This window comes from Thunnus maccoyii, chromosome 5 (assembly GCF_910596095.1).
Source record: "Thunnus maccoyii chromosome 5, fThuMac1.1, whole genome shotgun sequence".
NCBI lineage: Eukaryota > Metazoa > Chordata > Actinopteri > Scombriformes > Scombridae > Thunnus > Thunnus maccoyii.
In genome coordinates, this window is record NC_056537.1 from 31,708,136 (window position 1) to 31,721,422 (window position 13,287).

Genomic DNA, 13,287 nt, shown 5'->3' on the forward strand with positions numbered 1-13,287 from the left:
GATGATACAAATGATAATACTAATACTGAAAACTGAATCTGGTTGATGACTATAATATCTGTATTTCCGTATTTCAATGTTATATAAAAGAAAAAATATTCTAAGAGAATCTTACTAGTGATTGTGTGTGGAAATCTGAGGCTGCCGTTCTGCTCTTCTGATTAAAAACATGCTTCTTGTTTTTGTTTTGGGTCAAACCAAGTTGTGGCTAAAAAGCTGAGACTACTTATATACTTTACCAGAAGAAAAAAAAACCTACAGCTTAAAAAGGACTTTTATTTATTTATTTATTTATTATTATCTTGACTGTAAAATACATGTGAATATTTAGACTATGACAATATTCTTTGATTTATTGATCAATCAAATCAATTTATCTACTGTTTTCTTATTGATTTGCTCTAATGAAATCAATAAAATTTAAATGGTACTTTTATTTTTCTTAAACCTACATTAAGCCTGGCCTGGCAGTTTATTTTCTTGAAGCTGGCATAACTTCTGAAAACAACCAGAAACATACACAGCCCCAAGTGTGTTAGAGTACAACTGTTGTGTGTAACGGTGGGCGGTGTTCACTATATGTGCCTGTGTGTGTGTGCCTGTGTCTGTGTGTGTGTGTGTGTGTGTGTGTGTGTGTGTGTCTCCTCCTTTCTCAGGCACTTCTACTGTATATCTTTTTATTCCTTCATCCCTCTCTGCTGACCTCTTGCAGCTGGCTCTGTTGCTTCATTTTTACTATATCTTCTTCCTGTCAATCGATTTAGGTTGTTTCTCTGCTTCCTCCGTCCCTCAAAACTTTCTCATTCCTCTATTTCTATGTGTTTATTTTTTATTTTCTTTGGATGCCCCCCCTACACCCCCCCAACCTTTTTTTTTTCTCTCTCTCTCTCTCTCTCCACTCTGTTGGTTTTTAAGGTTTTGTGGTTCGTTTCTCTCCAGACTAATGAGCTCCAGGGGGAAAATTTGTGCTGGAATAACAAGCAAACATCAACATCATCTCCCGTCTTCCTCAAGATCCCTCCTTCCTCCTGCTCTTCCTTCCTTCTCCTTCTCTTCTTTTTCCCCCTTCATCTGACTTCACTTCTTCTCTTTATGTCTTGCTTTCCCGCCACTTGATTCTCCTTCCTGCATTTGCTCTTTTACACATCTTCTTCTCTCCGGTTTCCTTCTGTTTTTGTATCTCAGACTTGAATGTCCTCTTCCCCCTCTCTTTAAAACCAGTGGCACCTCCTTTCTTCTATATTCTTTTTTCATCTTAGCTCTCTTGTTTCTTTTGTCAAACTGATTTTTCTATTTCCATTTGCCTCTTAACTGCCAAATACTGTTCTACCACAAGTATAAGGCAATGCTTTATACTGTTAATTACACTGGAAAACTGGAGTCGTCTTACTTTTGAGGACAAGATAGAAATGTCATTAAGTTTTCAACACTACTTCAGTCTGTCTCTCTCTCTGTGTTGCTGTCTTTGACCACCTCTATTTTTGGTCTAGAGGCAACAACTCAAAAATAGGTTGTTTGCAGAAACTGAAGTTAAAGGTCAAAGGTCTCCAGTGTCCACATTGGTGACCCGTCCATCCACCTTGACCTCCGAACTTTACGCTTCCTCCACTTTAACTCCTGAGAGACTACAATCATTATGTGCACAGCCACATGAGGTCGTTGTCAGGGAAACAACTTTGTACAAAAGTTAAAAAAAAAATACCAGCGCCTCTGAAGTTTCACAATCAGCACATTGATCTTGTTTGTTTCATACTTGAAATAGCTAGACTAGTTATGGACTAGTTGGCTGGACTGTTGCTTCATATTTACCAGACAACAGTAGCCTATGTGAAGTCTCTGTAAGAAGATGATGAGTATAAGTCAAGTCAAGTCAAATTTATTTATATAGCACATTTCATACGACAGGCGTAAACTCAGTGTGCTTAAAAACAAAAGCAAAAAAAGTAAAGATCATACATGATGATAAGATAAAACATAAAATAAGGAGATGTTACATATATAAAAACATATAAGACAACATATAAAATTAGAAGGTAAGAAGGTATCACAATAAGAGAGTAGGGTAAGAAGGTATTATTATTATCATTATTAAAAAGAAATAATAATAATAATAATACTGTAAGTCCCAAAATGTCAAATGATTCCTTTAAAGGACCAGTGTGTAGGATTTAGTGGCATCTAAAGCTGAGGTGAGGTTGCAGATTGCAACCAAGTAAATACCCCTCCCCCTCCCCTTCCAAGTGTGTAGGAGAACCTACAGTATAAGGCCTTCTCTAGAGCCAGTGTTTGGTTTGTCTGTTCTGAGCTACTGTAGAAACATGGCGGTGCAACGTGGCGGGCTCCGTGGACGAGGACACACTCCCTGTATAGATATAAAGAGCTCATTCTAAGGTAACGAAAACACAACAATTCTTATTTTCATGGGATTAGACACTAATTCAAACATACTTATGAATATTGTATTCCATTTCTGACAAGTCCGTTCTGCTAGATGCCACTAAATTCTACACATTGCACCTTTTAAGTCCCCTTCTACTCAAAAATGTGTTTTTCTTTGTTACTTCACTTGGATGTTTGAGCTTCAATGTGCAGAACGATGTATATGCAGTGTTTGTTTTCACATTCATCTGCTGAGGGGAGGGAGTTTCTCTGTGCTCACCTTAAATCTCAGTTTAACACATGTAGCTATGAACAGGATTTGTGACATCACAACTAGTTTGGAGCCAACCATGGTCCAGTGTGCAACTTGAATCATCCAGTGCACAAACAACCAATGCTGTCATTCATTTTTCTTGTGAGGACAGTCTCTCTAGAGAACAGGATTTACCAGTTGATTACATTTCCGATTGATCTTCTAGTGTATGAAATTTCAGAAAATCCTCATAATTAAGGATTTTGAAGCTCAACATTTGACCAAGGGGGTCCATCAGCATACACACATAATTCATCTTAAATATTTAATTGTGTACATCATTCAAAGTTTGAAATCCAAACATCAGTTAAAATATCAATCAATATTAAATGTCATAAATCCATCTTGCTTAGAAAAATATTCATCAAGGGTATTTAACCAATCTGTATCTCTACATGGACTAAACAAAGATTTTGATCTCATGTATATGTTGCTTGTCCTCAACTTTGTGTAGCTACTTTCATTGATTATTTATTGTCATTAAGTACATTTGGTAACTTATGTTTAGTGACTGTAAGAAAATACAATTTCACTGTAGGCCTCACTTAAGGTGAGATCAGGTTACAAAATATATCAGCCTAACCCAAACCTGAATAAAAATTAGCTTCGGGTGCTACAGTTGTTTGTTTTATCCTGTACACTGTGGAAGAAAAACAAGGCAGCATCTGGGAGCCTCACAACTTCCCAACAAAAAGACTAGCATGTCTGAATTGTTACGCCGTCTCACCTAGTTTGACAAGATGTGTGACGTGTTCCATGATGTTGGTGTTGACAACTGTAAACATGGCAAAACAAAAGAGTAATTCTGTTTTTTTTCATGTCAGTGTATCTGTAACCATTTGACTATCATGTTCAGGTTAGGAGAACAGAATCACACCTGCGCATGTGAAATCACCCTCTTTCACGGCCTCATGACAATGAATTGTTCCAGGTTCACTTTCATTTATAAAACCATGATTACACACATCACAGTTTTTTTTGTTGGGGCTGTCATACGGAACAGTGAAGTCAGTCACTGTAACAAATAGTTGTAAAAGACTGCAAGTTATGATTGGTCGGGTCAAACGTGTAGTCTGCCAAGTGAAGAATTTAACACTAATCTGACACAGTGACCATATCAAAGACTAAGATGTCATGTAGTCTCATCTCAGGATTATACTATGGACTCACTATGTGTCAAAATCTTTTTATTTAATATTTTTCTGATCAAGACAGATATATTGTATTACATTACATATTTGATTTCAATTGCTTATTGCATTACATTTTTATTGATATATGCTTAGAATTTAAAAGTCAGTAAATACACTTTTTTGAAAGTTTCTTATTTTAAAAAAATCGTCATCCATAAGCAGGTGCTACATAAAGAAGAAGGTGGTGTTTTATAATCAGGCTCTTATATTTATGCCACTGCAGTACTTTCCCGCTAACATTAGTTGATGTTTTTTAATTACCTATTAAGAATTTACTAGAATATGTGTTTATGTCCGACAGTGATAAGATTTTTGTACTACATCCACGATATGGAAGTATATGTGTGTGTGTATGATGAAATGTGTGTGCGTGAGTGAGAGGGAATGTGTGTGCGTGTGTATATTTGTGTGAGAGTATTTATTTCCCTCACAGCAGGTGTGTCCAGAGGCCTTGTCCTCCAACGGTAATTTGATTGTGGTTGAGCGAGGGAGACATAATTGTCTGCAGCAGGTCACCGCATAACAAACAAAATGGGTGTGTGTGCGATGTTTGTACTCGCCTATGTCCACCCCGCCAGTGTCTGCTCTTTTATACTCCACTTTCCTCCTCATTTTTCCTTTCTTCTCCTCCTTTCTGTTCCCTTATCCTCTGCTCTCTTTCCTCTCCTCTCCTCTCCATCCTCTCCTCTCCTCTGCTCTCTTTCCTCTCCTCTCCTCTCCATCCTCTCCTCTCCTCTGCTCTCTCTCCTCTCCTCTCCTCTCCATCCTCTCCTCTCCTCTGCTCTCTCTCCTCTCCTCTCCTCTCCTCTCCTCTCCTCTCCTCTCCTCTCCTCTCAATGTCAATAGAAAGCTGACATTTGGGTTTGATGCAGCATTATATTTTCAGCTCTATGGAAATGTGCACACACTTATTTACATTTGCCAAGAGAATGCACAAACACAAACACACACACACACAAACACACACACTTCCTGCTGCCCTATACACTTTTTCCCCCATGCCCTCTCACTCCGGCCAGATGGGCATGAAGGCAGATAGACATTCAACAAGAAAGACCAACAGAGAGCGAGTCAGACTGACATCTAGACAGGGAAAAAAAAGTACGGACTAGCAATTTTTATCCCAGTGACAGATAACCTATGACCTCTAGCCCAGCTCACCCATTCATCAGGTCACACACACACACACACACAAATGCAGACACATCCCTGGTAGCTTTATCTCGACCGTTTTCAGATCGTCTGACACCTAGTCCCTAAGGCCCTCCCCTTTGTCTCACCCCTTGTCACTCAAACAACACTTACAGAACCAAAGACCAACACACACACACACACACACACACTGCTGGCCCAAATTCTTCTATGTTTGGCCTGTTTGATCAGTGAAAACCTCACAAGTTATTAAAATTCATGCATGTTAAAAAAAAAGCAAATACGGAAAAGTACAGATCATAGTTACTCTTAGAGGAACAATCCACAGAAAATGCCTTTCAAGTAGTACAGTATCTCTTGAAAGCTTTGTTGTAAAACACCTGCACCATGTGGCAATAGAAAATGTACTTTGATGTAATTCTGTATTTACTATGTATAAATATTGGATTATTTTCCCTCAGAGAAGTATATTCCCAGCTTCAGTTGCACATATGAGTGTAGAAAATGTGTGTAAAGGTTAATGATACAACAAAATAAGTGGCATGACAAATATCTATCTCACGCACAGCTCCTGAGGCAAGGGGAATACACAATGAAACCATTAAATAATCTGACTGGATCAGTCCCAACACACACACAAACACACTTCATAAAAAAGTCCAAACACATTTCTTTGGAGTCAGAGTGATGGATAAACCAGAGACATGAGCTGCGTCTGAAACTCCATACTAACATGCTATTTAGTACGCTAAAACAGTATGTGACATTTCTTAGTATGTCTGAAACCTTAGTATGAAACCAATAGTATGTGAAGTGCATACTGTTTCCCTGGAAATATTACAATATGCAAACACTGGACACTACCCCAGCACAAATATCCCATAATGCAATGTGGTAGTAATGATAACAACAATAATATAACAGACAATGGTGGACAGCGACCAAGGCAACTCCGGCGTAACATCAATAATGCTTCAAGTAAGGTTTTCACTTTGCTAGGTGTAATATATTTTTAAAATTAGTTCAGTTTATGGTTGGCACGGGTTACCATGGTTAAGCATCTCTAACCGGCTCTCAAGAAGTGACGCGATAATAACAGATCAGTGCATAAGAAAAGACACATACTACTGTTAATTAATATAAAAGTATGTTGAACGATAGCACACATAGAGTACGCTTACCTCCAGTCCGTGCTCCGTGATCCACGTTCCTCCGCAACATACCGCCCACGACTAGATCCAGCAGTACCAACGTGATATCTCCTTCACCACCACATCCACATGGAACCCTTCTCCTCCAGACGCCGCGCTTCTGATCAGCCAGGATCCAGACGCTCCACATGCATCCACGCAATGGCCCACTCAGACGCGGCTCTTTTCCGATCGATTAACATCTCCAACCAGATATTTGCTCACCTCCGACGAGCTCTCAAGGAGACAGTCGTCCCACTCCTACGAAACGATGATAAAGACAAACATTACAACTCTATGCAGACTCTACTTCCATCAATTCTCTCGCCAGCAGCTCAAATCCTCCCGCTCTTCCGGGTTCATTGTCCGCCACCGGGCCGGCGCACGTCGCACACCGATGACGTCACAATGCCCCCTACTACAACAGAGCCCAGACTTCTTCAGCCCCGGCTGAAGGCCAGGCTGAACTCCGGATACAAATCCCATTTCGTCGAACTGGCCGCTCATTTCCGGGTTCCCTGCCTAGCGCCACCTGTACGCCGCACGTCAATGACGTCACGATGCAGCCAACTACTTCAGCCCTCTCGCAGGGCCAGGTCGTAACTTCCCCTGTACCTGTTCCCTCCCTGTCTGATCTGTCTCGTGTTTTTCGTCTTTTCTCTAATCCCCGTGTCTGCACGCTGCACAATCAACCCACGCACATACATCCCCTCATCCTTTCCTCTTCCCTTCCTTTCAGCCGTAGCTACCTCTACGCTTTCGGCTCCACCCGTTCCAGCAGCTCCTTCTTTTATGTTTCTTCCCTCCACCACCTCCGGTCCTGCTGTTACCACAGCAACTGTTGCACGGCGCCACGGTGCTCCCTCAGATGGACCCGCTCAATTTCCTACTGTTGTATCCCTGTCCCCCCCCCCCAACACTCAAATGTTTTTTTCTGTGTCTTCAGCACCCCCCGTCGCCGATCCCCTCGCTCCAGCCGTCGTTGACACTGTGCCTGCGAGCACTTTCACTCTGGCCTCTGCCACTCCGCCCCTCCACGGCTTACAAAGCCAGGCTTTCCAGTTCTGCAAAGCCTCCAGTTCCACCACCGCTCCAGCCGACCACTCGCTTGTGGGTTCCCTACCCAACACCCGCCGCACTGGCACAGCAATGATTCATCGTGCTGCCACTACGGCGCGGCAACAGACTGCTCCATTTTTCTCCTCTCTCCCCTCTCAATGGGCTCACAGTGGTTAGCACTTATGCCTCACAGCAAGAAGGTCCTGGGTTTGAACACTGGCTGTCCCAGGTCCTTTCTGTGTGGAGTTTGCATGTTTTCCCTGTGTTCGCGTGGGTTTCCGCGGGGTACTCCGGTTTCCACCCACCATCAAAGACATGCTCGTTAGGGTTAATACTTCCGCATATGTAATTCTTCTTGTCCTATTCTAGGAACCACAGGGGGATGACGAAGCTCCAGCCTCCTTGTGATTCCATTTGGTCCCCGGTCATCCCCATGCCATCGACCCCCTTCATCCCTCTCCTCGACCCCCATCCAGCCCACCATACACTATCCTCATCTAATCCTGAACCCTCTCGACAATCCAAATAACACTACTTTTTATACCGTTCAAATGGCGTGGTCTTTGTTAGTGAAAAGATAGTTGTGGCCCCCAGGTGATGAATCCTGTTTCTGTGCTTACTCACCAAAATAAGATGGTTAACATAGAAAACATTATACCTGCTATTTTGAATGATACCCCATTAAAGCTAAACTGACATTCTACTGCTAATGACTAATATTTTGAAACAACAAATTCCATTTTATATATTGCTAAATTGCCCAGCAGGAGTGGATAGTGAATTATTAGAGTATGTTCTTGACCTGCTCTATGTGATTAGTACCCTGAGATAACTTTTGTTATGATTTGGTGCTATATAAATTGAATTGAAATTGGATGAACTAGCACCTACTCCTGCATACCACAGTTGACCATGATTGTCAATCAAAATAAAAACATTGACAATGTCTCTATTGTTTTAGTGTCAAAATATAACATATCTCAAAATACATTTTGCTAAAACAAAATTATTCCATATTATGCAATCATGGATGTATTATAGGAACTGGATACCGGACTCCAAGATGGCGCCCTTTTTTTTTAAATGAAATTGCTCACTGCCGCATAAGCCATAAAAGTTTTCTAGCTTCCAGGTTTGCTTCAGCGTTGTTCACAGGCTGGTCCTGCCCGTGCGTTCCCACTCAGGTACTAGACTTTACATTGTGATTAGGTCACGCACTTTAAAAAAAGAATAATAATTGACCTCTTTTGCAATTAGAAGTGTCCTGTAAATAGTTTTACAGATGTTTCTTTTATAATGGTGGTCTACAGGTAAAACGCTTTATGGGGTGCAAGGGATTTTTTGTATGAGTGGAAGCATATGCGTATCCAGCTCTGGTAATACATCCATGTATGCAATTTGTGGGAGCAAAGGTGGCTGCATGACAGTTCCAACATACATTCAACTGACACAAAACACTGTGTGTCTTTTCACTCATGTTATACTGAGTCATTTGTGCTATGGATAATTAATGGCATAACATTTTTTATTCATGGTATAGGAAAAGATGACTATACAGTATCTAAATTGAATGGGCAAATGTGACATGTTGGAGTCTTGAGCAAGAGCCATGTCACTGCAGAGTTGCTAGCAGAGCCTGACTGTGTTGATTTTGTGTTATGAGCTGAGGTGATGGGGGAGTGCAGGTGAGAGACCAGAACACAGAGTTATAGATAGACATAAGACAGAGCAAAGAACAGAATATAATGAACACTGATAACTTATATTCAGCAGTGATTTTCAGACAGGAGCACATACTATATGTGGAAACAAATTTCAAAAACTCAAAGGGCTCCATGTTTGATTTTAACGATACAAAAACTCTCATACCAGATTCTGACCGAGTCACACGTTGAATTCCCTATAGAGTCTCTCAGACCTACCAGGTCTGGCCAGGTAAGAATAAACAGAAACTATTGCCCCTCATTAAGTTTATGTTTGTATATTCCCAACATGCCATGCAGGCTGATCAACAGCATTTCTGCAACACAGTGAAGGCCAAAACTGTGCAATTCTCTGTTTACTGGGAACCACATGGTGAACTGATTTGAGCAGCGTTTGAATGTGTAAAACTAAGACAGCTGTGGGAAAGCCGATCATTACATTCAAGAGACTCTAGCACAGCATCTTCCTGATTCATTAGACATTATGTTCAACATAAAATTCTCAGACAAAGTTATAGGAAGGGATATTTAATCTTTTTTTTTTATTATTTTCATGTGATTATATCATCCCATATCAGGCAAAAGCTAACATGTTTGCTTTTTAACAAGTATTATCAGTGTATCCAAAGCCTGATATACTGTAGCTTACGCCTCTATGCAGTAGAGATCCACCTGAAATCAAACAAATGAGCTGTACCATTGCAATAGGATACACATCCTTTCAATGCAATAAACATGGCCAGTATAGGTTATAATAAAAAAAAACATCATTTTTTTATTACTTGAGAAAATTTTGTGTCGGACAGAGTCACTGAGCATACTTGGGGACATGATTCTGTGCTTACTCCACTAATTTGACCGGCTTGACATATACCAGTCCTCAAAAAGTTCTCAACCAGTTGGAGTTGAAACAGTCTGTGCAGGTACAGTACTTTCATCAACTGTCCTTCAATATCAAAGTAAAACTTTACATTACAGTTATTAATTCCAGTAATGCTCTGTAACTTCATTAGTAAGGGTTGTTTCCAGGAATTAGGTGGGTAGTTAAATATCAATTTCATCTTAGTGTGCTGAAGGCGGGGTGAGGCAGCTAGTCTCCTTCAAAATAGAATAAATATACCCTCCACGTCTAAAAAAATCTTATTTACATGCTGTGTCCTCTTAGCTGGCTGGCTAGCCATCGGTAAGCCTTCATTTTTTTTTCAAAGTTGGAGGATGTGTGAAGCCCACAACTTCACTGTGAGGACTGGAGTACTGTTGTCACTGGGGCTAGGCTACAGTAGCTGTTGATGGTCAGTAAATACCTTCAAATTGTAGGCTGACTGCTCATTAAACCACAATGTGTTGCGTTCTATTTCCAAAAGTGTTAAAAAACAGAAAATGTGCAACATGTGAGTTTGGAAGCTTTGGAGTTGCTGGAAGGCACCTTTGACAGAGATGTGCTTAGTAACAAAAGTAATGTAACAAATAATGTAATTAATTTGGTCTGCTGTTGAGAAATTAATAAAATGTAATTAATTACCTTTTCACTGAGCATAATTTTAATGGAACAAAAAAGTAGTGTCCATGGCATGTTCACAACTTTATGCTAACAATCCCACAATGCACTGTGTTGCATTTTGTTAGTGATGTGGAAAGTTAGTAGATGTTAGTGATGATGACATTAGTGTCAGAAATCTTACTGCTCACTATAGTGTCAACTATAGTGTTTATTACTATACTATACTAGTTTTTATTTTACAGGCAGTAGTGAGTGAAGTAGAGGGTGGTTTTGATCACAGCTGCACCCAAGTACTACATCCTGCCTGTCTGAAATTACCATAACGACTTGACGACACTTGTTTTCCTTATGAGACAACATAAACGATAAATCTGATGACAAGAACATGACACTGGACTTTTCATTTTTTCACTTCAATCAGAACATATCTGTTCTTTGAGAGTTTTACTGTCTGCATTTTATTATATTACAAGACTGGAAAGAGGGGCAAAATAGAAGCTGGCACATACAGTGCAGCAACTAATTGTTTGAGTGGCCTGAAGCTTTCTCTCACTCGTGGCATGACAGTCATGCTGTTGAAAACAAGTAAACTAAAGTGAGCCAGTGTCCCATTTTAACATTGTTACTCTCTGACTGTTATAGTGCTATTTCAGTAAATTACAGACAATTCGTGTCATTAAGCTTTTTTTTGTTAAAATGTGACCCCTCTTTCTAGCTGTTCTTCATCCTCTTCGAGCTAGACTAGAAATTTAATTTTAACTGCCTTTCTATCTCCACAAGGTGTTGTGATTTCTAAGGGTTTATAGTCTGTAGGTCTAGGTCTGCATTATCAATAACTAAGTGTCAACTCCTCTAACTGATGACTGGGTGTAAACATCAAATGAAGCGCTGACTAGACATGAAGAACATGCAGAGAAGGATGAGAGAGTAGGAAGAGGTGTATTTTTAGACACCTCATTCATTTTAAAACAAATGTGTGCATGATTGTAACTGTTTGTGAGCGTTTCCTGTTTGTATGAACCTTATAGAGCTGTAGTGTACACATATGTATGTAATACTGTGTGTGTGAGGGCTCTCACCTGTGTAGGAGCTCCCAGTGGAATGCTTGTAGTGACCGTGCAGGGTGACCGGTGCAGGAAAGAAACTTGTTGTGCTGTGTTTCCATGTTCTGCCCGTGTCGCTCACAGATACTGCAGCAGGTGGATCCCACAGGAATACAGTCATGGTGACCAAGGTGACTGCGGAGATGATGAAGAGGTGCTAGTGTGAGGCGGGGGTGTAGGATGAAGGACAGTGATACTGAATTCAAAAAGAATTTCTCACACTCTATAGACATTATATAACAGCATTCTTGCACATTGTTCATTGTACATTCTAGTTTTAAATTGAAATGTACAAGCAATAATAAATGGCTTTTTACTGATGTCTCTGATTTAGACTAAATTGCCTGAAGGGCAAGAACTTGCTTATCTAATATTATGTGTCCCCCACCACTTCCTGTTTATTTGTATTTAAGAGTTCTTACATTTTCCTTTCAAAATGTTTTCAGTTTTGTTCTACATCCTATTACAAAGTTAGAATACGGAGGCCTATGCGTTCTATGTGTCACTACTGCATTAAATGAGTACACTATAATCCTAAAAAGACTCCACAAACAGTCATAGTTTTGCTACACTGCAGATGTTCATTTATCTTCTTTCTGACTGCAAATTTTCACAAAAAATCTGATTCAAGACACTAACATCACATGTATATAATATTTCCCCTTTTCAAAAATTTTCCCTTCTCTTGAGTTATGCATGCCTTGTCTGCGATGACTATTTAGATACACTATTGTGGTATGAGTGGTATTACTGTATCTGTGTCACAATGGGCATAAACCTTGTGTGTACAGGTGTTAAGTTTAGTAGCACACAAACAGATAAGATAATCCTTTATTAGTCCCACAGTGGGGAAATTTGCAGTGTTACAGCAGCAGAGGGGATAGTGCAATAACAAGAAGCACCAGTAAAAAAGCCAAGATATAATAAATAAGTTAACAGTGAAAAAGCAGAATATAATAAGTAAACAGACTGAATGCTTGAATTCACATTATTTCACATAAGAAATATTGATGTTGCACAATGAGTGTTTCAATGAGTATTTCACATGAGTGAATTGTCGGTTTTGGAGTGTGTGGTCTACTGGGAGCAGTGTTGATTGTAAAGTCTGACAGCGGCAGGAAGGGAGGACCTGCGGTATCTCTCCTTCACACACCGTGGGTGAAGCTGCCTGCCACTGAAGGAGCTGCCCTGTGCTGTCAGAGTGTTCTGCATGGGGTGGGACATGTTCTCCATCAGGGACGATAGCTTTGTCATCATTCTCCTTTCTCTCATCACCTCCACTAGATCGAGGGGGCATCCCAGGACAGAGCTGGCTATCTTAACCGGTCTGTTAAGTCTCTTCCTGTCAGCAGTCGAGATGCTGCTGTCCCAGCAGGCCACTCCATAGAAGATGGCTGATGCCACCACAGAAAGAAAAAAAGGTCCTCAGGAGTGCCCCTGCACTCCAAAAGACCTGAGTCTCCTCAGCAGATAGAGTCTGCTCAGTCCTTTGTTATACAGTGCATTTGTGTTGTCCATCCAGTCCAGTTTATTATTCAGGTGAACACCCAGGTACTTGTAAGATTTCACCATCTCAATGTCTATTCCCTGGATGTTCACTGGTACAGGAAGAGAGTGTTTGCAACTGCCAAAGTCCACCACCAGCTCTTTGGTTTTCTATGCATTGATCTGGAGGCAGTTCCACTGGCACCAAT

General features: G+C 40.5%; 1 protein-coding gene across 1 annotated transcript in view; it reads right to left on the reverse strand.

Moving 5' to 3' along the window:
• Nucleotides 1-4,683: 4,683 nt before the first annotated feature.
• The window catches only part of LOC121896714, a 101,875-nt gene continuing 93,271 nt past the window's right edge, over nt 4,684-13,287 (reverse strand). The window contains exons 5-6 of the mRNA XM_042410650.1: nt 11,570-11,728; nt 4,684-6,488 (exon numbers count right to left, since the gene is read on the reverse strand). Coding sequence (XP_042266584.1) covers nt 6,449-6,488; nt 11,570-11,728 — 199 coding nt within the window. The 3' untranslated portion in view covers nt 4,684-6,448. The remainder of the gene's footprint in view (nt 6,489-11,569; nt 11,729-13,287) is intronic.